Genomic DNA, 26,528 nt, shown 5'->3' with positions numbered 1-26,528 from the left:
ATTAATAATTTTCTATTTACGGGTCCACTATTGGTCTCATTAAAAACATTTTCAAAATAATAATAATAATTTTCGATTTACGGGTCCACTATTTGTCTCATTAAAACTTCTTCTATGGAATATTAAACGGAGGCATACTTATGGGCTATTATGTTACTTATGGTATAAGTTATAGTTGACTATGCCTACGACGATGACAAAATTTCCCGGTGAAAGTTTCGCCTCAATAAAATTGTAACCCATTCATAAAACCAAAATGGCGCTAAAGCGCGTAAGACAGTGTGAAAAAAAATGAAAATGAAAAAGTAATTTTCGCGGGACTTCGCGAAATGATTAAGGCTTAGAACGAAAGCAAAGTCAACCGGATGTAGCTGCAACCGAGATTATTCACACTCGAAGATATAAATAAGCTTTCCATTACTCCCTAAGGAAGATGCTACAAATTTTGGAAAGCGCGGCTTACCAGACAGTCGCCAGTGAACTACGGATGGCGTCGACTGCAGCCCCTCTTCTAGCTTTGAAGGCACCATCCCGTTAGTGCCCTGCCGTACTGTTTCGGGGGAGGGGGACCATTTACCGTTACAGACTGCCCCGAAAAAAGGAGAACGATCATTTTACACCTGGATGTAAATAAGGACCACATTTAATCAGATAATTTCTAGGCTTATGGGTATATTTTTAGGCTTGTTTTAGAGATAAAATCCCAAACGGGAAATGGCGGTATTTCCGCAATGACATCAGTTTCGCGTTTTATTTTTTTGGTGGTAATATCCGAAAAGTAGCACATTTTTTAGCACATGGAAAACTTTAAATATATGTCCTAAAACCGTTATCGCATTTTTTCAAAATTTATAATAAGTAGAGTTTTTACATTTTCAGGGTATGACGTGCGGAGAAATTTCTGGCCCAAGGGCAAATGGTGTGATCGCGGGCCCTTCTAAATGAAAATTTCAAGGGAGGGTGCTAGTGAAGGGCAAGCCGATGGGCCACTGTTGTACCGGGCCTCTAAAAATCATGCTTCCGGGCCCTTTTTTCGCCGGGTGTCAGGGATTTCCCCCCATTGCCCGACCCCCTCTACACGACCCTGTTTACGTGTTCAACTTTCTTTAATGAAGGTTTTCGTTTACCACCTACCGGTCAATAAAATTAATTTTTAGAAAACATGAAAATTGAAAATCTTTGTAGAATCTTTCCCTACGTCATATGTAAGCCCTGAAAATTTAAAACTCTACCTATAGAGTAGTAGTATTTCCGCCATTTGGAGGGCAGTTTTTTATCTATAGGAAAAAGCATGGGTGACGTCGACATACTTCACGCCGATATTACTTTATTATTATAGAATTTTGAGAAAATTACTATTTTAAAAGTATTCCGTTTTACGCTATGTCTAAAAACTCCCCAACGAAATTTATATTTAAAAAGTGTTCCGTTTTAAGCCATTATTTTTAAAAAGTGTGCCGTTTTAGGCCATTATTTTTAAAAAGTGTGTCGTTTTAGGCCATTATTTTTAAAAAGTGTGCCGTTTTAGGCCGTTATTTTTAAAAAGTGTGCCATTTTAGGCCGTTATTTTTAAAAAGTGTGCCGTTTTTGGAAACCTCGACCTTTCAAATCATATTTGGAAATGAAATACATCATATAATGATTTTCTAATACTATTTCATTGGTATAATATGGTAATTTTTAAGATTGGTTTTATCTTTAACGAAGAAATAGACTCTTTAGATTTTTCGCCGCGATTTGGCGGGAAAATCTAGTACGAAGGAACCCGCGTACACGTAGAGGTCGGGGATGGTTAACTTTTATTCAATAGATAAAGCTCTCAAAATTATTCGTAAAACGTTTTGATCAAGTAATTTATATTTCTGTATTATCCGATTAATTTTTTGATAAATTTGTAAAATTAATCGGAAAAACGACGTTTTTAAAAGCTCAAATTTTACGAATAATACATGTTTTTTAATCATATTCCGAAATATTGACCGGTACATTTCTTTGTTTACATTTTTTCCCGAAAAAAATCAATTTAAACATGGCTAATGATTAACCGTCCCCGACCTCTACTTACACGGTTCATTTAATGGCCAAGATGGATACTTCTCTCGTAACAAATATTTTATAAACTTCTGATAACAGTCAATTTTATTCCTATTCAATAACGTGTTATTTTTCTTTACCCAAGTAAGCTTCAATGTTCCCAATGAAAGCGTTTTAATTTTGCAATAGGCCTTGGTCTCGAACAAAATTAGCTGGCGAAGTTACACACAGCGCCAAGTTCGCTCGCGGCGTATGTGTCAACTAAATAATCATAATTTTTTTATTATATAATAATTAATAATGATTAACTTTCGATATTACAAATATAATATTTGAGATTACGTATTAAATTTCGTTTAATATCAAACCGTGAAATGACGATGAAACGAGCCGCGATAAAAGCAATTGTGGCCTACGTAAAACACGTCAAAGCCAAATTAAATGCTCAGAAAATCCGAAGCGTGCAGATACGCGCGCAATGTCTTTAACAATTAAGAGCGTTTGGAATTACAGCCACGAAGCGAGGGCCCATCAACCCACGCCACCAGAGAGGAACAATCTCTTTTGAACCATTTTCGGGCCAAAAAACGCACTCGTCATGTTACGAAATGAAGATACGCCAAATCGTCACATCAGCGCGAAAATATCTTAACTCGCGTTTCGGAAAATCAAGCAAGTTACGCAATTATAATGAAATATCAAATACTATTGGGAGTGGTATCTTAAATAAAGGAATAAATACGCTTTAGGGAAAAATTTTATTTAAATAAAATACTAATTACTTATAGGGAAACGCATTTTAAATAAAATATTGAATATTCCTTTAGGAAATAGTTTATTATAAATACTAAATATTGATTTTGGGGAAATAATTTATAATAAATACTAGTGTTGTTAATTTTCTGGAAAAATAAAATGCGGAAACATTTCCGGAAATTTTTCCGAATTGTGGAAATATAAAAAATTGAAACATAAAATATCAGTAAACATACTACAAAACATTAATAGCGTTACATTGTTAATCAATTTAAACTAGTCTAGAGGTTTAGTTAAACTTTTAGATTCGAAAAAAAATTAGGTGAAAATGCCGCTTTTTTTAAATTTGCAAACCATATATTAGTCTATTTTATTCGGAAAAATACGGAAAATATTCCGGAAAAAAGGCCTCGGTCATTTTCCGGAAAATGTTCCTACTTACAACACTAATAAATACTAAATATTGATTTGGGGGAAATAGTTTATAATAAATACTAAATATTGATTTGGGGAAAGAATTTAAAAGAAAATACTAAATATTGATTTGGGGAAAGAATTTAAAAGAAAATACTAAATATTGATTTGGGGAAAGAATTTAAAAGAAAATACTAAATATTGATTTTGGGAAAGAATTTAAAAGAAAATACTAAATATTTATTGTGGAATGGATTTAACCCGGTAATTGGCTTCACAAGTCACTAGTTAACTTTAGCCTGTGTGATTCTTGGGTATTAGCTTAGCTGATTATCATTAAATAACATTTTAAATAATATTTGGAAATAATATAAAAAAATACTAAATATTGATTGGGGAAAATAATTTAAAATAAAATATTAAATAGTTTTTGGGAAAAGTATTTAAAAACAATAATAAATACTTTTTGGGATATGCATTTTAAATAAAATACTAATCCTTTTTTAGATAAAGTTTAAAATAAATACTAAATACTCTTTTTGGAAAATAGTTTAAAATAAATACTAAATACTTTTTTTTGGAAAATAGTTTAAAATAAATACTAAATACTTTTTTTGGAAAATAGTTTAAAATAAATACTAAATACTTTTTTTGGAAAATAGTTTAAAATAAATACTAAATATTGATAGAGGGAAGGAATTTAAAATAAGATGTTAAATACTATTTGGGAAATGTATTTGAAATAAAATACAAAATAATAAATATATAAATATATAAATATAAATATTCAATTTTGAATATATAAATTATAAATTACTTGGCCATTAAAAATATTAAATTCCAATATATTCCTTTTATATATATAGTTATAATGTAGTTTTAAAAAAAAATGGTAAATTGATTTACAATCTCTTCACAATTTTTTTGCATTTTTAAATCTTCAGTATTAACTTAATTATGATATTTTAGCACCGATATAGCTATAACATTGAACATTTCATCTACCAGTATTTAGTGTACGTAGTTGGGCGATAAGCCTGGTTGAAACTCTGATACGACGTCCCCCCCTCCAAGTCACCCAAGCTGAATCGTACTTTTTTTCTGAAATATTTTTTTTCTTGCTTGGAATAAAAAACGGAGAGGCATTTTTTGAAGTACGATGTTAGTCAGTCTTAAGCTTGCCCTTACAGCGATAACTGACAAAGATTTGGCCTCCAGACAAGAGACCAGCTCGGCATTCATAATGGTTTTTTAACCAAATAGAGGTTAATTACACTAATTACGTAGTTTTCTCTTAATATTGCTTAACCTTTTCTTCTTATGACCAGAAGTATATCAATTGCATCTTACGAGAGAAGTGTCTATTTAGGGCGTAAAACGTGTGATTTGGAATATTTAAATAGCAGCGAATTTCCCGCCAAAACGCGGATGCCTATTTTAGGTCTATTCCATAAATTGGTTGATTAAATTTTAGTTTTCCCTTATCTTGCGAAGACTCATTTCCTTAGTTTCAAGGTCGAAATCTCTATTTTCAAGGTCGAAATTTCCATTTTCAAGGTCGAAATTACTAGTTTCAATGTTGAAATCGCCATTTTCCTGGTTGAAATCCCCATTTTCAAGATCGAAATCACTAGTTTCAAGGTTGAAATCCCCATTTTCAAGGTCGAAATTACTAGTTTCAATGTAGAATCCCCATTTTCAAGGTTGAAATAACTTGGTTTTTATTTGGCTATTTTTTATTATAAGATTTTTTTACATTATCGAGATAAACCTTTTGAAGGTCGAGATAACCATTTCAAAGGTCGAAATCGGCATTTGCTAACAATCGCTCATTTGGTCACCCCTGTTCCTAGGTAGTACAGTAGTTATTCACCCTTGAAGAGGGCAGCCACACGCTGGCACCCTTATCACGGATAAAACAATTTATCTAAACGCTTCCATCAGAACTGACTGTCCCCGCGGATTTCGCACGTGGTCACCATACTTCTGCGGGGGCAAACGGAAAATCGCCCACATGCCCACCTCAGTCGCTTCTGCTTTCTCTCAGCACCCGCCCGAAGCCGAAGTGGAGCGCGCATTGTCTCGCCAGCTGCCCGCCTGCTGCCAAGATAAGGTGACGTCGAAAACAATAAAACAAAATGTAAGGAGGGCCATTTCTCCGTCTTCGGTCGCGGACAGAGCGCCACCATGTGGCCGTCATTAGAACTATAGAGGGGTTGAGGGATAAAGAAGGGGTCACGAACGTTTCCGGAGGGGTGAAACACGTCCCCTAAATCAAGTCGAAATCCGACTCTCCCCAAAAAACGTGCGAGCGTTTAAAACGGAAATCAGAGATTCCAAATGTGGACGTTTACCATACAAACGCATTTTTTTGCGAATTCTGTTGTTACGGCTGTAGAAATTGAGGGAAGTTAACCAGTGCGTTTATTTCATTTCCGAAAACCATAGAACTGTGTTTCATAAAGATAAATGCACAGCAAAATTGTTAAAATAACTAAAAAGCACAGAAAAGTTGTTTAAATAACTGGAAAGCAGTGAAAAAGTATTTAAATAACTATAAAGCACAGAGAAATTCCTAAAATAACTGGAAAGCATGGATTAAAATAACTATAAAGCACAGATAATTCCTAAAATACCTATAAAGCACAGAAAAATTGTTAAAATTACTAAAAAGCAGTGAAATTGTATTAAAATAACTTTAAAGCACAGAATTATTTCTAAAGTAACTATGAAGCACAGAAAAACTGTTAATATTACTGGAAAGCACTGGAAAAGTATTAAAATAACTAAAAAGCAAATACATTTTATTAAAATAACTTTAAAGCACAGAAAAATTCCTAAAATATCTGGAAAACACGGAAAAAGTGTTAAAAAATCACTGGACTGTACAGGAAAATTTAAAAAATCACCGGAAACATCCGAAAAGGTTTTAAAAATCACTGGAAACCTCAGAAAATCACTTTAAAGAACAGAAAAAATGTAAAAAAACATTGGAAACCACGGAAAACTTTATAAAATTACTGAAAAGCACAGAAGTAATTGGATATAACTGAAACGTCTTCGACAATCGATTTTAGTGTCTGTTTTCTAAAGACTACAACTAGACAGTTTGATCCCGCGCTAACAAACGTGTAACGGGAAACGTGTGAGAATGCAGACGTCACTTTATTCCGTGTACAGACGACACTCCTACAGGTCCCATCTACACGTTCATTAACGCGGCCTTAACCTATAGTTTTTGAGAACTGTCGATACATACATGAAAAGTAAAACAAGTTGGTGATTTCACACCGTGGGTGTAATAATTCTTTCTATTTTGTATAGATTTGGGGGTGTTCGTCGCTTCTGAGAGCGGTCCTTGAAACGTAATGCTACACTCTCTATTCATAGCCGTCAAGAACACTTTAGAATTGCAAATTCGAGCGGACTCCCCCAGTTTAGGAACGTTGTTTTTGGCTTACGAAGAATTTCTTCTTATAAAAGAAAGTTCAACTAGAAAAATAAATTCTGGGTCGGAAAGCGTGGGAGAACTCTGACTGGCTCCTCCGCCGACGACATCCGATACTTGACTTCCAAACAGACTGAAAACAAGAACGATTACTTGACCAGTAGTTCTGTATTGTATTTCTTCCTTGTTAGCCTAAGTAACGTAATATTCCAAGTATGCCAGTAGTTAGTGTAGGGAGCTGTTGGCTCGCGTGGCATGAAGGGCTTGCCACCACCTTCCTACGCGTTGTAACCCGGCCACCTGAATTAATGGCTTTAAAAGTCGCTGGATGACTTAGGCCTAGGGTGGTGCCTTGGGTATTAACCTAGCTGATTATTATTATTATTATTAACGACTTCGGTTGATGATATTGCTTAGTGTGGCTGACGTCATTAGATCCGTCAGAAAGGCTGGCCACAGTTCAGTGGCGGCCTAAGGGGGGGGCGAGGGGGGCGGTCCGCCCTGGGTACCAGGGTAGCCAGGGGTGCCATCGGAGAAGCTCGAGGGGGGGGGTGCAAATCAGAACGATTAAACTTGAAGAAGACGGACGTGAAAACTTCTGCACGGTCCTGGGGGGGTGTCACAAAACACTGCCGCCGCCCCGGGGACCGAGCCTTCTTAAGCCGCCACTGACACAATTCCAAATAGTTGTCAGTCCTTAGCCCCGTACTGATTTATATGGTCATTGTCGAAACAGACTGTAAAAAATTAATAATAAATAAAACTGTTTTATATCAGACGGTTGGAGCCAATTTAATATTAATTAAGTCAATAAATCTTCCAATTCTATCTAAATAAAATTTTTATATAATTGTTCATATTTGTTAATTTTCATAACTTTACCAGTTCCCTTAAATGATTCGTTTATTTGTAATTTATTATTCATTTCTTAGTTATATTTTGTATCTTTATTTCATTGCAAAATTTTATATATTGTAATATTTTACTATAATCGTTTTATCTTTGGTTCCAGCAGCTGCTAAAGAAAGATTTTTATATCATCGTTTCGCTGTAGTCAAACATTTTTGAATTTGCAAAAACATTACTCGTAATCTAGTTGATTTTATAAAATAAAAAGTGATCTTTGCCAGCTGGTTAAAATGTTGCTCTTACGTCACAAGACACAGCTTTATTAGTAAATTACTCGCACGAGCAGTTTGCACGCGCGCTAGAAAAAAACCTATATGCCTCTGGCGACTGTGGCTCGCGCTCGTAGACTTGTCAAAGTTGGTAAGAGACTGTAACTCTTTAAGTCTAATATGCAGGCGGGAAGTGTCATGTTTATTTTAGTTATGTTACTTATGGTAAAAATAATTGAAATTTGTTGAAATTACTCTTTAAGTGTAATATGCAGGTGGGAAGTGTCATGATTATTTTAGTTATGTTACTTATGGTAAAAATAATTGAAATTTGTTGAAACTACTCTTAAAGTCAAATATGACGGTTATTTCAATATTTTTTGACACAATATTATCAAGAATGTAATTATACTAGAGTTGTAAGTCGGAAAATTCCCCCCTCCGAAAATTACTGTGGCCTTTTTATTCGGAAAATTTGTCGTATCTTTCCGAAAAAAAGTTAAAAAAAAAGGTTTTAATTCAATTAGCTACAATATTAGACAATTTTAAAGCCATTCCTTTAGAATTATTATGACATTTGTATCTTTAGATTAAATAATTAAAATCGTATCAATAAATTAAAATGGCTTGTATTTGTCTTAACTCATTTTACTTCTAAAAGGACACTAATAAACGTTTCCCACTTATTATTAAAGTTTCTCGCCTCAAGGATAAAAAACAATTGATAGTTCAATGAAAACAATTTGGTTCAAGGAAGATATTGTTTGCCAGATTTAAGGCTGTGTCCGGTTTCTTAGGGTAGATTTTTTGAGCCCATATCTCTGAAACGAAGCACTTTAGGACCCCTGTTTATTGGACATTTTTTAATCATAGAGACCCATAGAATGCATATAGACATTTTTGGTACTCTTATCCGTAACACCCTGTATGTGTAAATTTTTAATTTTTCCGATTTGCGGAAAATTTCCCGGAAACGTTTCCGCATTTAATTCTTGTTCCATAATAAGATCTTGGTGGTACCAAAATTTCCAATAATTAAAATTTTAATTTTGGCCAATAACGCGCTATTTATTGCAGCAATTTTTACTTTAAGATTATAGTCTAGTTTAATAATAATCAGCTAGGCTAATACCCAAGGCACCACCTTAGGCCTAAGTCATCAAGCGACTTTTGAAGCCATTAATTCAGGTGGCCGGGTTACAATGCGTAGGAGGGTGGTGGCAAGCCCTGCATGCTACGAGATCGAGCCAACAGCTCCCTACACTAACTATTACCGTTAACCTCGACAAGTTTTTATGGAAGGGGAAACCGAAGAACTCGGGGGAAAACCCCTTAAACCAGTGGGGAGAGAACTTGCAAACTCAACGCAGAAGGAGTTGTTCCGAGTTTTCACCCAGTGCCACAAGCTGGGATCGAACCCGGCTCCTCTTGCTGCGAGGCGAAAGTGTTAACCACTCCGCCAATGTTTTACATATGTTTCGCGTTTATTCCCATTCGACCGAAATCCCATTCGACCGAATCCCATTCGACCGAAAGAATTTTAAAATGTAGCCCAATTGGCGGGGTGATTTGGTATTTTATTTATAAGGTATGTACTATCGAAGATCCATGTTTAGGTTAGGTTAGGTTAGATTAGGTTAGGTTAGAGTTCGTTAAGTTTACTATTTCAGTTTTGGTTCAGTTACTTTTCTTGACTAGGTGAAGATAAAAATATAATTCATGCTCATTCCATTTTATTTTCAAATAAATGCATAGTGCAAAGATATTAAAATGGCATCGCTAAATTCATAGCTACTGCATCTAGTAGGGAGAGTGCTACTTCATTTTGAGATTAAGACGGAATAAATAATTATTATTGATGTATAAATACCCTCCTTTATTAGCTATCCGCTCCATTGCAAACGACTTCAGTAACTAAATTGAAAACATAGCAAAAGCCAATTTATATAGCAGCGTTCGGTCGAATGGGACACATAAAAACCGCACGTTTCGGCGGAATTCGGTCGAATGGGACACCTCAAAAACCGCCTTCGGTCGAATGGGATTTCGGTCAAATGGGACTAAAGCTAGTTTCGAGGTAAAAAAGGTTAAAGGCCATTTAGGAACTCCTGGTGTAAATAGAGGGAGAGCAGTGGTCGCCATGACGGTGTTGATCGTCTTGTTTAGTATCTGGTGGTGAGGGAATACCCTGCGCTATCTAGAAGCGGCATCTTTTGGATTCGATCCAAAGGAAGGAAAAATAATATTGGCGAGATGAATTGAGAGATTAAATTTAGAAAATAAAATATCAGCGCCCGCGCATGACCTGCGCTTCTGAGTTAGCCCACTTTTCAAATGACTATGATGCAAACTGAAAATGTAATCATAAATTATGTTTTCGAACTTTAAATTAATTATCATTTAATATGAACGAGCCTATTCCTACGGGCCCATTAACACGATCATATTTACACCAGCCTATTCACATGAGCCCGTTCACACGCGAGTATTCACACGAGCCCTTTCACATGAGCCTATTCCCACGAGCATATTTACACCAGCCTATTTCCACGAGCCCGTTCACACGAACCTATTCCCACGAGCATATTTACACCAGCCTATTCACATGAGCCTATTTCCACGAGCCCGTTCACACCAGCCTATTCACACGAACCTATTCCCACGAGCATATTTACACGAGCCTATTCACACGAGCATATTTACACCAGCTCGCTCACACGAGCCCGTTCAGACGAGCCTATTCCCACGAGCCCGTTCACACGAGCCTTTTCCCACGAGCCCGCTCACACCAGCGCATTTACACGAACCGCTTCGCTCGAGCCTATCGACACGAATCCATTCACTCGAGCCCGCTCACACGAGACAACATTTTTATATTCAAACATTGTTGACCAACACGATTTCATCTGATTACACAAAACTAATGGCAATATTAACATTTAAAACTTTTGTTAATGTAAATTGACATACTTTTTAGATCTTTAATATTGTTTAAATGTGGCTCAAGATACGTCACAGTCTCTTACTTTTACACTAGGAGTAACAAACACAAGGAAAACGCAGCTAGCCTTTAAAGTTTTTTAAACACGCTAACGCAGTGTTGTGTACAAATTTCATTGAACGAATCTTTTTGCTGACCGTTTTACGGAAAGGGGGGGAAGACAATTTCCAAATTTCCCCCTTCCGACGGCAGCAGGCGCTAAAGCGTCTAACCAATGAAAAATGTACGCAAGAAAATCCACGACTTTTGACGGGTTGCGTTCTCCTTATTGGGGTGCTGTGTTTGTTGCTTCTACCTTTTACAAGGCTACGAGCACGCGCTAACGTCGCCAGACGAATGAGACGAATGTAGGTTTTTCTAGCGCGCGTGCAAATCGCTCGTGCGTAGAATATACTAATAAAGCTGGGTCTTGTGACGTAAGAACAAAATTTTAACAAGTTGGGCAAGACTACTTTTTGTTTTATAAAATTTTGCAATGAAATAAAGATGGAAAATACAATTAAGAAATGAATAATAAATTAAAAATTTAGGAAATTTCGAAAGTCAATTTATATAAACGAATTATTGGAGAATGAACAAATATGAACAATTATATAAAATTTAAAAGAAATAATTTAGCTAGAATATGAAAAATCATTGACTTAATTAAGATTAAATTTTCTCCATCCGTCTGATATAAAACCGTTTTAGCCAAAGCAAATGTTTCACTATTTATAAACTTTTTATAAATGGAAAAATGTCATCCTATTTTTAGCATAGAGGTCTCGGGGAAACAGCGTTAGAACTGCAAAAACGTGTACTGACGGGGATTCATTACAGGCTTAAAACATTATAACCCGATTGCGAAAGCGACACAATATCAGTAGGCCTAAAAAACGAAATTCAAAACACTCAACAGGAAACGAGCGTCTTCAAATTAAGGATATTGAATGCAATTAACAACCGCGTGTGTCTGCCAAAAACACCGTTCGGCAAAAACTAAAGTCCTCGAAATGAATAAAAGATTAGATCACTGGATCTAATTACGCCTAGTTGCTCACAAATGAATCACGCGCGGGAAAATACAACGGCAGTCTACTGCAGCGCCATCTCTTATCTGTTCAAGAACCGCGTTAATATCTACTTTCCCCAAACACTGTTGTCGGTAGAACCATAAGTAATATAATAAAAATAAGTATGACACTTAACGATTTCGGTTAATAATAACAATAATAATTAGCTAAATAACCTTTTTAAGGAGGGTGGTGGTAAGCCTCCTACGCGTTGTAATCCGGACACCTGAATTATTATTATTATTATTATTATTCATAATAATCAGCTAGGCTAATACCCTTGGCACCACCCTAGGCCCAAGTCAGCTACCGACTTATAATGCCTTTAATTCAGGCGCCCAGGTTACAACGCGTAGGAGGGTGGTGGCAAGCCCTTCATGCCACGCGAGCCAACAGCTCCTACACTAACTAATAATAATCAACTAGGCTAATACCCTTGGCACCACCCTAGGCCCAAGTCAGCTAGCGACTTATAATGCCTTTAATTCAGGCGCCCAGGTCACAACGCGTAGGAGGGTGGTGACAAGCCCTTTATGCCACGTGAGCCCACAGATCCCTACACTAACTATTACCGTTAACCTAGTCAAGTTTTAATGGAAAAGATAAATTGCAAAACTCAACGCGGAAGATCCACTGCGGAGTGTTTGCGCAATCGGAAATTTAGCCTGTACAATTTTTGTGAAAAAATATTTAAAATATGATAAATATTTCGTCATTTATACTTTAAGCTCAAAATTTTCATTTAAAGTAAATTTTTTAGAAATCTGCCAAGTTGTTTGCACAGAGAATTGTGAAGACAAAGAGGTTAAAAATGTTCTGCTTTTACATTAAACACATTTTTTGAATAGATTGATAAAAGAAAATTTGATATTAAATTAATTAGTAAAAAGAATAAATCCTTAAAAAATTAACTAAGTAAATATTTTTAATTAAACTTCAAAATGTATTATTGACTAGCTGAGGAAGGACCGCGGTCCGAAAGCTTCAAATTGTAAATAAAATGTTTTTAATTCCATGAAGTATCAGTCTTTTGTAAAACTTTTAATTATAAGTAAATTTAAATCGAAAATTCATCAATTTGATAAAAAAAAGGCGTTGTTTATAGAGTGAAATGTAAGACTTGTGATGGTACGTATATTGGGGAAACTGAAGTGTCCATAAAAGTCCGATTAAAAGAGCACAAATATGCCTGTAATTAAAAAGATAATTTAAACGGTATCGCATTTTGATTGACACAGATTTGAAACGTACAATAGATTGGGAAAACCCAGAACTTGTTTATTCGGAATCAGACTATTTCAGTTGAAAATTTATCGAACGTGTTTAAATCAATTGTACGGCAGAAGGGGAGTTCAATTTAGACGTTAAGGGGGAAGACTACTGTGGCCATTGTCTACTTCCGCGCGATTTCAAGCTGAACTCTTTTAATTTTGCATTTTAACTTATAAAATTAATATTTAAGTGTAGAGCAACCTCTTGTTTAGTGCTTAAAATAATTTTGACAATTGTAAATTTAAAAGTAATTAAGTTATTACGTTTTAATTCTGACCCCCGGAGCTAAACAAGTTGGGCAAGCGCCCAAACTACCCTTTAGTTAGGACCTTATATCCCGTTACCTATTAATATTAGAATTATCAAAATTATTTTAAGCACTAGAGAAAAGTTCAGCCTAATAAGAAAAATATAATTCAATTATGTAAATGTTAAAACAGAAACGTTCAGCTTGAACGAAAAAGTGGCTTTTACTGTATTCTTCCCCCTTAAGGAGAAGGGCAGGTGACACTGTGGGGAGTTATCACGAACAAAAAATAAATCTTGTTGATGTAAAAAACAAATATTGCCGGGGCATTTTTAGTAATAAAACGTTTAATATTATCCATGAGATCCTTTCTTTAACGACTTCATTCGCATTATTATTTATCACATCATGAATGTAATTGGTTTTAAACGTAGAGTAACCCACTCGCATAGAGTGGAAGCGAATGAAACATTAATCCTAACGGAACAGTTTTTTTTCGAGGCGTGAATAAATATAGTTCGAAGAGTGATGGTGTGGTTTTTACATTTTTTAGAGTATTAACTTACTTTTGAACCGGAGACGCTGTATACGTGAAATGGAATAAAGTGGAAAAGATCGAGCCACTGGAATAACGTGGAACTGGAATAACGTGGAATTGGAATAACGTGGAATATTAATAATGTGGAAAATGTTCACGGTATTCCTATTCCCCGTATTCCGGTTCCATTTTAGTCCAGCTTTAACATTTTCCACATTTTTCCGGTTCCAATTTATTCCAGTTTTTACATTTTCCACGTTGTTCCGGTTCCACGTTATTCCCACTTTTACATTTTCCACGTTATTCCGGTTCCACGTTATTCCAGCTTTTACATTTTCCACATTTTTCCGGTTCCAATTTATTCCAGTTTTTACATTTTCCACGTTATTCCCACTTTAACATTTTCCTCGTTATTCCGGTTCCACGTTATTTCAGCTTTTAAATTTTCCACGTTATTCCCACTTTTACATTTTCCTCGTTATTCCGGTTCCACGTTATTTCAGCTTTTAAATTTTCCACGTTATTCCGGTTCCACGTTATTTCAGATTTTACATTTTCCACGTTATTCAGTCGGGGGATCATCTTAACATAGTCATTCTTTCTAAGTATAAATAAATACATTTTTGATATGTGCCAAATTTTTTATACGATTTAAGCAAGGGTGTAAATTATTAGACGACACAAAAGTGCATAAGTTGAAAAAAAACCTCCTGAATGAAGTGAGGGCTGAACGAGGGCGATTCGCGTCTTAATTTAGCCACTTTCAAGATCACGAGAGGGCGAATTGCCAAAATAAAGAGGGCGTGAACACGAGCCTATTTTTAAGCCTTTGCCCGCGTTTTACAACACTCGACGAGCCGAGCTGCAGCTAGCGAGATGGGTGACTGGATACACGCGGATGAAATTGAAAACCACGCCTGAAAATCCGAGAATTGTTACAGTACCAAAGATGTTTCAAATCCCGAAACGAATTGCAACGATATTATCTAATCCCGGATTACATTAAAGCTATGGAATTAAATGATATATTCCCACTCAGGGGCCCCTCCCTAGAATTTTGCTGGGAGGGGCAACTAATGTTATTGCCCGCTCCAACATTTTGGTCAGTTGAAATCTTCGAAAGGCTCAAATTCTCAGTTTAAAAGCATGTAAAGCTTATAGAACCTCAACTGTGTTTAAATTTCAGTCTTTTCCCACCAATTTACATAGAAGTAAAAAGTACACATGCATTCGGAGAAGCTACACTCCATTCAAAATTCAAAACCATTCTCCGTACCCCTTTAAGTTTCACTTTGCCCCCTCCAACTAATAGAACGTTCCTATGCCCCTGTATCCAGCTACTGGCTGAAACAATATAATCCAGCTACGGACCAGGGCTGGATTAAAACTATTGGAAAGCCCCGTGCAAAGAAGAATTTGAGGCCCCTAAAAAAATTCAAACCTTACTTCGGTGCTGTATGATCTAAGATAAATTTTACGAATAAACTTAAAAGATATTTAAATAATAATATTAAAGAAAATGGAAAAAACATTTATTTCGAAGACGGGGCACCGTAACCCCGGGGGCACTTGCCTTAATACGGCCCTGCTATGGACTGCAACGTTATAATTCAGTTATGGACTGCAACGTTATAATTCAGTTATGGACTGCAACGTTATAATTCAGTTATGGACTGCAACGTTATAATTCAGTTATGGACTGCACCGTTATATTACAGCTACTGACTGAAACCATATAATCCAGCTACGGACTGCATTAATGTAATCCCGCTATGTGCTCCAACGATATATTACAGCTACGGACTGAAACGACATAATCCAGTTATGGACTACACCGATATTTTCCACCAACTGGCTAAAACAGTGTAATCCAGCTAAGCTATGAGCTGAAACAATATAGTCCAGCTAAGCTATGAGCTGAAACCATACAACCCACTATGGACTGCAATGATATAATCCATCTAAGAACTGCAGCGATACATTTCAGCTACGGACTGCTATGATATAGTAAAACTATGGACTGCTATGATATAGTCCAACTATGGACTGCTATGATATAGTCCAACTATGGACTGCTATTATATAGTCCAACTATGGACTGCTATGATATAGTCCAACTATGGACTGCTATGATATAGTCCAACTACGGACTGCTATGATATAGTCCAACTATGGACTGCTATGATATAGTCCAACTATGGACTGCTATGATATAGTCCAACTATGGACTGCTATGATATAGTCCAACTATGGACTGCTATGATATAGTCCAACTATGGACTGCTATGATATAGTCCAACTATGGACTGCTATGATATAGTCCAACTATGGACTGCATAAATATAATCCAGCTAAGGACTGCAACAATATAATAAACTGATTAATTGGCTTGCCAGCTTTAAGAAGGAATACCAAACCCTTTGATATTGCCAATTGCTATCAAAAATATTATTGTGCACACCTTGCTAAATGTATACCAATTATTGACACAAATACTTCATTTTACTTTACCCATCCATAAATAGCATATTTTCTCTTAAATCAATTTTTATTTTGAGTTCCAAAACCAGGTATCACAAAAATTAATTTTGATAAAAAATATTAAGAAATATTTTTAACATAAAAAATTAATAATATCGGCCTTTTAATAATAAGGACCATTCGGAAAGGTGGAAGTCGCTCTAATTGGTTTTGCAACTGCGGTAAAGAAATGCCGTTAGGAATTTTAGGCAGACACATAGATAAATTAAAAAAAAATTGCTCTAGATTTTTAAATTTTTAGTAGGATTATCGGCTTATTAATTTAATCTCAAATTATAATAGAAAGGTTTAAAAACATTTCCGATATTTAAATTATTTGCGAATTATTCGATTTTATCATCGAATATTTAATTTTTTTTATCTTTCCGATTTTATTATTTTTTTTTGGTTTTTTGGAAATTCAAATGAAATTATTGTTGAATTTTTAAAGGGCAATTTGAATAATTTTCGCGATTTTGGAGAGAGTTAGATATTAAAATATTTTGTGGAGTTAAATTAAATAATTTTTTTTTAAATTTGCAGGTTATTGGTGGGTGCGCCGATGGCTGAAACGGGTCAACCAGGGGTCATCCGAGGAGGCGCAGTGTACCGGTGCTCCGTCGACAAACCCGACGAGTGCCAACAAATACCGTTCGATCGGACAGGTAAATTTCCAAACCATAAAAATAATAGCCGGAAAATGTATTAACATTTCGTGTTATTTTATTGGGCAGGGTCGAATACGATCCGGAATTTGGATGAAATCGAACAAATTGACAACAAAACCGAGCAATGGTTCGGGGCCACCGTCCACAGTTCTGGCGAGAACGGAGTCATTGTGGTAAGTTCATCGTCAATATTATATTCATTTCTGTCATGAATATCTAACCGCATCCGGTAGTCTGTCCACTGAGCAGACATGGGCGTGGCTTCATTGTTTTAACGATGGTAACGTACCGCGACCCGAAGCGATTTCAAATATGATAATTGTTATTGCCAAGGCTTAGCGCTAAATTTTGTTTCGTAAAATTATAATACGCGTCTTTTCAATTGAGCAAATTTAAGTGAGAATATTAATATTACAAACATTTGTTAATGATAATTAGCAAACTTCGTAGTTTTACAGGTATTTTTCTAAAAATTACAATCCATTTTTTTCCTCCGGTTAATGAGCATTATAGGCCTGCGTGTGTTGTAATTTTCACGCGTCTCTTCTTACGTTTTTAAGCCAATGAAGAGACTCTTCATTGGCTTAAAAACGTAAGATACGTCACTTTCTTAACTCATAGTTTAGAATGGGTATTGATAAAGTTAGATAATTCTGGCAGAAAACCAGATATTATTGTGATTTTTTGGTCGTTATTGTCAAATCATACTGGTCTGATATTTTAAATCTCCGGAAAATACGTTTAAGTTTCAAATCCAGATAAGTAAATAATTGTAAAATATTAAAAAATAATGTTACGGGATACTTTTTAAAATTTAAAAAAAGTATAACTTTGAAGTTACACTGCCGCCATTTTAAATACTTTTGATTAAATGAGGGTTGAAATTAGTGCTTCCAACTGCATTCAGATCGTAATTCCCAAATATCTTATTATAATCAGTTAGTCAGATCAGGTTTATCTGCAGGGCCGGATTAAGACTTTATGGGGCCCTAGGCCCAAGTTAATTTTGGTGCCCTCTTTCAATAGCGAGCGAATCGAGCTAGGCGCTTGCTCAATTTATAATTGAGAAGTGGAAGGAAAATTCATTTTGCTGCCATATTTAGTATGTCGTCAGGGGCTAGACGAAAGTCCGTCTGAGAACGTTTTTGGTTCATAGGGGTGGACGCATTTACTAAAATAACTCCGGAAAATATTTTGTGAAAAGCAAATGATTAAAGTTTTGTACTTTTATTTTTTTCGAACCCTCTTGGTGCCCCTTGTAGGCTTGGTGCCCTAGGCCCAGGCCTATTCGGTCTATTGGTTAATCCGGCCCTGTTTATCTGTATTAGTTTCGGCTTTAAACTAGCTGGTTTGCATTTTTGACCCATATCAACTGATCTGATAATATCTGGGCGTAAATGCGAGGATAATCTGATATCTGATAGAAGCAAACTGTTATCTGATAATCGAATTTAAAGCACTATACTCGAAATCAATGTTAGCTGAGACAACTAAAGTGGTCCGCATTTAACATTAATAAACATCCGAGTCACTTCATTCCGTTTTTTAAAGGCGCAATTTTCAAATACGAGCACCCACGGATCAAATATTATCTCCCAACTAACGGCCTTTGCACTCAAGTAAGGAAAAACCATCGGGTTAATTTCCGAAGAAAAATAATCAGTTTCTGTTCAATCGTTGTTGCTTTTAGTTGTAAAATCTTTTAAAACAGGGTTGCCACGATCTGTTCAATGTAAAAGCGGATGTTTTTACGAATGACGGTGGCTCAGGCACTTCCGTCACGGTGTTACTTTGAGTTTGGGGGGTACATTGCGAACGAACCGAGCATCACATGCCGAGCGAGCGAAGCGAGCTAGTACCTTCACAATATATAATATTTTAAGGGGGAAGACTACAGTGGCCATTGTCTACTTTCGCGCTATTTCAAGCTGAACTCTTTTAATTTTGTATTTTAACTTATAAAATTAATATTTATGTGTAAAACAGCCTCTTGTTTAGTGATTAAAATAATTTTGACAATTTTAAATTTAAAAGTAATTAAGTTATTACGTTTTAATTCGTACCCCCGGAGCTAAACAAGTTGGGCAAGCGCCCAAACTACCCTTTACTTAGGACCTTATATCTCGTTAACTATTAATACTAGTATTATCAAAATTATTTTAAGCACTAGAGGAAGGTTCAGCCTAATGAGAAAAATATAATTCAATTGTGTAATTGTTAAAACAGAAACGTTCAGCTTGAACGAAAAAGAGGATTTTACTGTATTCTTCACCCTTAAAAGTGGACAAATATCTGGAAATTTTACTTCAATTGGACCAAAAATCGAAAGTTGAATTTTAATTCGCTCTTACTCTGTTGTTAAAAGTTTTAAACGACAAATTTATCTTTTTCATAATGATTGTAAAAACAAATTCACAATATCCCAGGTAGGGGAAAACACAGGTGTTGTCCCCTAGTAGAAAATTTAAGAGGTGACATTGTCCCCTTGTCCCCCTGGTTGCCACGCCGCTGGCAGAGATAATTATGATCGAGCAGACAGCTTTCATATATTCAATATAAAACTCGGTCAGTAGGCGGCGATACTTGATTTGGGTACATTTGTTCGAATTTCATTCGTCCGAACGGTGGTACAAATGTCCGAATGATCATTTGTCCGAATGCCGGAAAACAGGATCGTATGTCCGAAAACGTATTTCATTTGCCCGAAAAATGTATCACAACTTTTGTTGGTGATTTAGTCGTTCAATTTATGTTAACTTTACTGGCGAATTTCATTTTTTTCGAATAATCGTTTGTCCGGTTTTTCGAACATTAGGAATTGGTTGTTTTTTTAAATATTGTTAATACAAGGAAATAGTAACATTAACTTGAACCTAACCTAACCTAACCTAACCTAAAATATCCACAACATTCAACGCAATTCCCACTTACTATATCGGCCAAAGGAAAAATGGATATGATAGGATAAAATGATTTGACATTATAATAAATATCCGGACCACAAAAAACAGCAATAAGAAATACTAATTTAGCGACAGAATTCGGACAAATGATGCTACCGATTCGGACGAATGAAACAAACAAGTTATCCAATTCGAACAATTGAAACAATTGTTATTTCGGCGGTTCGGACGAATGAAATTCGAACATTTGTTCCACCGTTCGGACGATTGAAATTCGAACAAATGTACCTATATACCCCCGATACTTAGGAACAAAATTGAAACTACGCACGAAGCCAATACCCTAATTGTATTTCAAAATATCCAACTCGTTAAAAACATGGTTCTAAACTGAACCAGCTTATACCAGAAGGACAGAACATGACCAAACTTGTTAAAAACGAATCAAGATATTTGTAAATCGCCACCTTTTAGCGTGACAATATTAAATTAAAGAAACGACTTTGAAGCCCGTCATTTCTTCCAACTCCAACCTAAGTAGTCAAGGACCATCCGATAAAAATAATACAGCCCGGCCTTAACGCGAACAGTCAAGTGGAATAGAGGCGTTCGGGCCATAGTAAACATCTGCTAAGCCTAATTTGGCCTTCGTTATGGAATAATGCGCGAAACTAAAGGGGTCGATCGTGGATTTTGGATATTCACTCGGGAACTGGCAAAACGTAAGAGCGAAAACAAACTGGAACCAGAAGTATATGATATTCTCTAACGAGATAGGTATAAGGGCTTGTTTTTTTCTTAATTAAATAGGTATCTTCGCATCCTCAAGCTGAATAAATATATAAATTTTTGATATAAGTATAAATCCCTTTGCTATTTAATTTCTACATTTCACATAGCTTGGCTCATTTAAATAAATTTTATTTAAATCGCGATTAATATCAAATGAACTATTAAACAAATTATTGATTTAAATCGCGATTAATATCAAATGAATTATTAAACAAATTATTGATTTAAATCGCATAATATATTGCATCAATTCATAGCTCTACTTGCTTATCTTGCCGTATCGCTCATGGTAAGATCACTCTGACGGCTTTGGCCCCGCCTACGAGTTAAAAAATTCCCTTCTGCGCGCCCTCCCCTCTCACGTTGTTGTTTGTTAAGTTCACATAGTGACGTCAAAAAAGCGTCAGCCACATCGAGAGGAAAATCTGCCGCGATAAGCATTCCAAGTAGAGGTATGAATTCCTGTGTATTGCTAAGGAGAAATATAATATTAATAAAAATAGGATCTAAAACAATTCCAACACAACGAAAATCTAAACTATATTATTTATTAAATTGAATAAAGATTAAATATAATTTTAGATAACTGAAGTAAAGTAGACATGAACTATACTGTCGAATTGTAATTAATTGTTTAAAAACTCATAAATTCAGTAGAAAAAATTGATTTAAATCCATACAATCGATTGGTTTGGGTTTTATTTAAAAAACAATTAAAAAGTAGTAAATCACATCAGCACTCATATTAATATTATAGGCAAGACGGATACTTATTTCGTAAGAGAACTATCATATACTTCTGGTACGACCTAAAAGCGTATTTGGCTCCGTTGTTTGAATGTGCAAATAAGCACGCACCGAGTCTCGATTTTCAAATTTTTTCGGTTCAGAGTTGAAAGCGGTGTTTTGTTTCCCTCGAGTGTAATAAACGGCGTAGAATTATTCAAAGTTTTTAATTCTTTATTTATAATTTAAGAGTCGCACCTGTTTAGGTGCGCTCACGATCGAGCCATTAATTTTAACGCAACTAGATTGCACAGTGCCGCCGGGCGCCTTTTACGGGGAACTTTACCCGGCCAAGGCCCGGTGAACTTTCATCGAAATTAATTTTGTCCAAATACGGTATTCGTATTAAGTTCGTAGGAGAGATATTTGTCGTGGTTGAATCAGGATAGTCCAGCTTAGTCGGTCAGTTTGGAACAGTTAAGTAATGGTGGCAGGGTGTAATCAAATCAGTGATTTAAATCAAATGATTTTTTTTAAATAACTGATTTAAATCGCAATTAAAATTAAATATTTTTTAAAAATAACTGATTTAAATCACAATTAAAATTAAATAATTTTTAAAAATAACTGATTTAAATCACAATTAAAATTAAATAATTTTTAAAAAAGAACTGATTTAAATCGCAAATAAAATAATTTCTTTTAAATAACTAATTTAAATCGCAATTAAATTTAAATGATTTTTTTAAATAGCTGATTTAAATCGCGATTAAAATTTAATTAGTTTTTAAATAACTGATTTAAATAGCCTGTAATATTTAAATGTATTTAAGAAAATAAACATAGTTTCCGTAACAATGTTAATTCAGAGCAAACTAAATTACAAGTAGTAATAAAATTTAATTAGGATCAATTTAGTTTTTAGTTGGAATTATCAGTGGACGTAAATTGTTAAAGGGTCACAAAATCATTTGAAACATTTTTCAAACTATATTTCCGAAATTTAAACGATTCTGTGGCTATTTAAATACTTGGTCATGACAAATAGTATAAAATGTATAAATACCAATTAGAATTTAAAAATACGATTTAAATCAAAAGTATCGATTTGTTAATTTATAAAAATTCAAAATAACAGTACTGGCAAGATGGCACTTGCTAAATTGAGGCATTCCCAAAATACTAATTATCAATAGCTAATTTTCGAGACAATAGATATAAAAGAAGATTTTGAATAAATTTAACTCCACATAATAAATTAAAGTTTTAGAAAATGTATGTCAAAAACGTGAGTTTAGAAGGGTATACTTTAACCTTTATAGTCAACCTTATTCGGCTTAGAACTGATAATTAGCGTAAACAAGGATGTATGTAGGTGAACAGAGAATATGTAGTTAGAATCATGTTGGCCCCGTGTTCCCCTCGTTCAAAATCACGCCCCTCCGCCTTTCCTAAAGTAATCCATCCCCCTTTTCTGTGGGTAGGGGGGGAGATACTGACGTACGCTCGCTGGCTTTCTCTGCGTGTCGGCGGGGAATATCGTCAGCCAATCATGAGAACGGAGGTTATAGTTGGAGCTACATATTCTACGATAGTCAAAATAAATACTTGTCGTAAGCGCATGATGATGTAGCGAGATCGAGGGATTACCAAGGCTTCCGACACCCACGCCACATGTTAATTCCACAGCTCTTTGTTTCAAATTCGTGATTTAACCACCAGTGCAAACATTCGTTGGAAATAACAAAAAGCTAAAATCTTAATTATAAACGCTTTATCGACAGTTTGTTTTTGAAACCCACGCGAATTAACTCCCAAATTAAGAGCCCTGCGAAATCTCAAGGTTTTTTACTTCAAACTCCGACAGACGAGAACTGCGAAGAGAAAATGATTTTTAAGTATTCTTCACTACTCCACTAAAAACAATGACGTGACAAGAGGAAAAACAGTGGCATTTTGAGTTTATTTGTTTTAACGCCAATAATTTCACTGACAGTTGCTTCCCGTCAAAAATGAAAAAATCACGTTTTCCCAAAATAAAAAATATTAACGTCTATTTCAAACAAAAAAATTGGATTTTGAGATATTTGTACACATGGAACTTTGACAATATTTGGTATCCTGACAAAGATTGACGCTTTTTTACTAAATCATAAAAACCAGAATAAGAAAATTTGTCACTCGAAATTTACGAAAATGGTTCAATTTTATCATCACGCAGTTTCTATCCTTAGTTTCAAAACCAAGTAAATCTACTTATGTGTATTTTTGTTTTGGCCTTTTTCGAAAAAGCGTTTCAAACTAAATATATTTCAACACAGTGCCAACATAGTTTCCAAGTTATCGTTCTTAATAGTTTTAAATATTAAAATATTTAAGTTTAAAACATTAAAATATTTAAGTTTAAAACATTAAAATATTTAAGTTTAAAACATTAAAATATTTCAGTTTAAAACATTAAAATATTTAAGTTTAAAACTTTAAAATATTTAAGTTTAAAACATTAAAATATTTAAGATTAAAACATTAAAATATTAAATTTAAAACATTAAAATGTTTCAGTTTAAAACATTAAAATATTTAAGATTAAAACATTAAAATATTAAATTTAAAACATTAAAATGTTTCAGTTTAAAACATTAAAATATTTAAGTTTAAAACATTAAAATATTTAAGTTTAAAACATTAAAATGTTTCAGTTTAAAACATTAAAATATTTCAGTTTAAAACATTAAAATATTTCAGTTTAAAACATTAAAATATTTCAGTTTAAAACATTCAAATATTTCAGTTTAAAACATTCAAATATTTCAGTTTAAAACATTAAAATATTTAAGTTTAAAACATTAAAATATTTAAGTTTAAAACATTCAAATATTTCAGTTTAAAACATTCAAATATTTCAGTTTAAAACATTCAAATATTTCAGTTTAAAACATTAAAATATTTCAGTTTAAAACATTAAAATATTTCAGTTTAAAACATTAAAATATTTCAGTTTAAAACATTAAAATATTTCAGTTTAAAACATTAAAATGTTTCAGTTTAAAACATTAAAATATTTAAGTTTAAAACATTCAAATATTTAAGTGTAAAACATTCAAATATTTCAGTTTAAAACATTCAAATATTTCAGTTTAAAACATTCAAATATTTCAGTTTAAAACATTCAAATATTTCAGTTTAAAACATTAAAATATTTCAGTTTAAAACATTAAAATATTTCAGTTTAAAACATTATAATATTTCAGTTTAAAACATTAAAATATTTTAGGTTAAAATATTATTTTTAATAAAAATTATTTTATCAAATTGTTATTTTTTGTCAGTGTTTAGCAAATTTGCAAAAAAAACCTTTTCGACTACCGAAATTATCATTTTCTTTTTACGATAGAGTTTGTAATGGTCAGATAGAAAACCCTTCCAGCCTCTACCAAAATATCAATTTTCTAAAAACTAAAATCCCCCCCAATTCTAAAAACGAAAAACCCTTCAACGTTTACAAAAATATCAGTTTTTTTAAACGAAAAACCCTTCAACGTTTACAAAAATATCAGTTTTTTAAATGAAAAGCCCTTCAACGTTTACAAAAATATCAGTTTTTTTAAACGAAAAACCCTTCAACGTTTACAAAAATATCAGTTTTTTAAATGAAAAGCCCTTCAACGTTTACAAAAATATCAGTTTTTTAAATGAAAAGCCCTTCAACGTTTACAAAAATATCAGTTTTTTAAATGAAAAGCCCTTCAACTTCAACAAAAACATTCCTTTTTGAAAACAAAAAGCCCTTCGACGTTTACAAAAATACCCGTTTTTAAAATCGAAAAGGCACTTCAATGTTTAAAAAATATCCCTTTTTGAAAAACAAAAAGCCATTCAACCTCTACAAATTATTCCTTCTTAAAAACCGAAAAATCCATTCCAAATATAACTTTCGTTTAAAATTGAGAATTTTATAAATATTTTGGTTTATTGTTAAATTAAATTTTGTATTATAACCTCGTCTATAAATTAATTATAAACACATAAATTATACGAAAAAGCTCAAACTAATTTCCTTTAAATATCCGAATAATATTTGCAAAAGAAATTTGGTCAATTTATTCCCTTAGAAATTATTAATTTTTGGAAAATTATAGAATTATTCTTTCGAAAATTTAAATTTTTTATACATATTGTTGTCATTCTTAAAAAATATCCATCAAAGACCCTATAAATTCCAAAAAAGGGGAAAACAATCACTTGGAGTAGATACCCATTTTTTCTCGAAAAAAGTTAATTTTATTTTGGCCCAATATTAACCAAATATCGAAATATTTTGAACAGAACTATCTCAATTTGAAAACGAGAAGTTATCGTTAGTGCTACATGAAAGAAAATTTAAAAACGTCCTTAAATGGCTAAAATTTGCGTTAATGTTTCGAAATATTTTGGAGATAGTTCGATAAAGCGACAGGGTACACAATTTTGTAACTTGAGAAAATTCCGAACTGGACGATTTATCAAAGCAAAGTTACTTTTTTATCTTAGCGGGGGGAAAAACACGTCTGAAAACACTTTGCCTATCAAAAAAAATATAGCTTCCAGTGCCCTTTTAAAAGCCCTTTTAGAGTGATAACAGCGCCATAAAGTAGAAGATTATTAATGTCCATTTATAATAACGCCAAATATCTCTAAAATTACCAAAAATGGTCACACTGAGGGCAAAAAGCCAAATCAGTATGTCCAAGAATTTATTCTAGTTCACAGAGAATATGCAGCTTCTGTTTTCATGATTCCCTTAAGATATTCCCCGCCCACACGAAGGGAAAGCCGGCGATTATACAGGAGCGTCTTCCCCCCTAACCGACAGAAAGGGGGAAAGGCGAAGGGGCGTGGTTTTTGACGATGGAGTCATATATTCTATTTCATATCACTACACTAATTACAAGTCCTAAACCGAATAAAGTTGACTACAAATGTTAAAATATCGAAAATAAAGCAGTGGTTTTTTTAAATTACTGGGGTGGTAAAATAAAAATAAAATATATAAAATTGCA

The 26,528-nt window shown here is 34.0% G+C and overlaps 1 protein-coding gene across 1 annotated transcript in view; it reads left to right on the top strand.

The window, feature by feature from the left end:
• Positions 1-26,528, top strand: part of LOC149925872 (integrin alpha-PS2-like) — a 78,267-nt gene that overhangs the window by 5,017 nt on the left and 46,722 nt on the right. The window contains exons 2-3 of the mRNA XM_090160219.1: positions 16,944-17,065; positions 17,135-17,241. Of these exons, the coding sequence (XP_090016345.1) occupies positions 16,944-17,065; positions 17,135-17,241 (229 nt within the window). The remainder of the gene's footprint in view (positions 1-16,943; positions 17,066-17,134; positions 17,242-26,528) is intronic.

Source organism: Leiobunum rupestre, chromosome 10 (assembly GCF_980474605.1).
Source record: "Leiobunum rupestre chromosome 10, qqLeiRupe1.1.hap1, whole genome shotgun sequence".
Taxonomy (NCBI): Eukaryota; Metazoa; Arthropoda; class Arachnida; order Opiliones; family Sclerosomatidae; genus Leiobunum; species Leiobunum rupestre.
The sequence above is the reverse complement of the archived record's forward strand: the minus strand, read 5'-3'. Positions and strand labels throughout refer to the sequence as shown.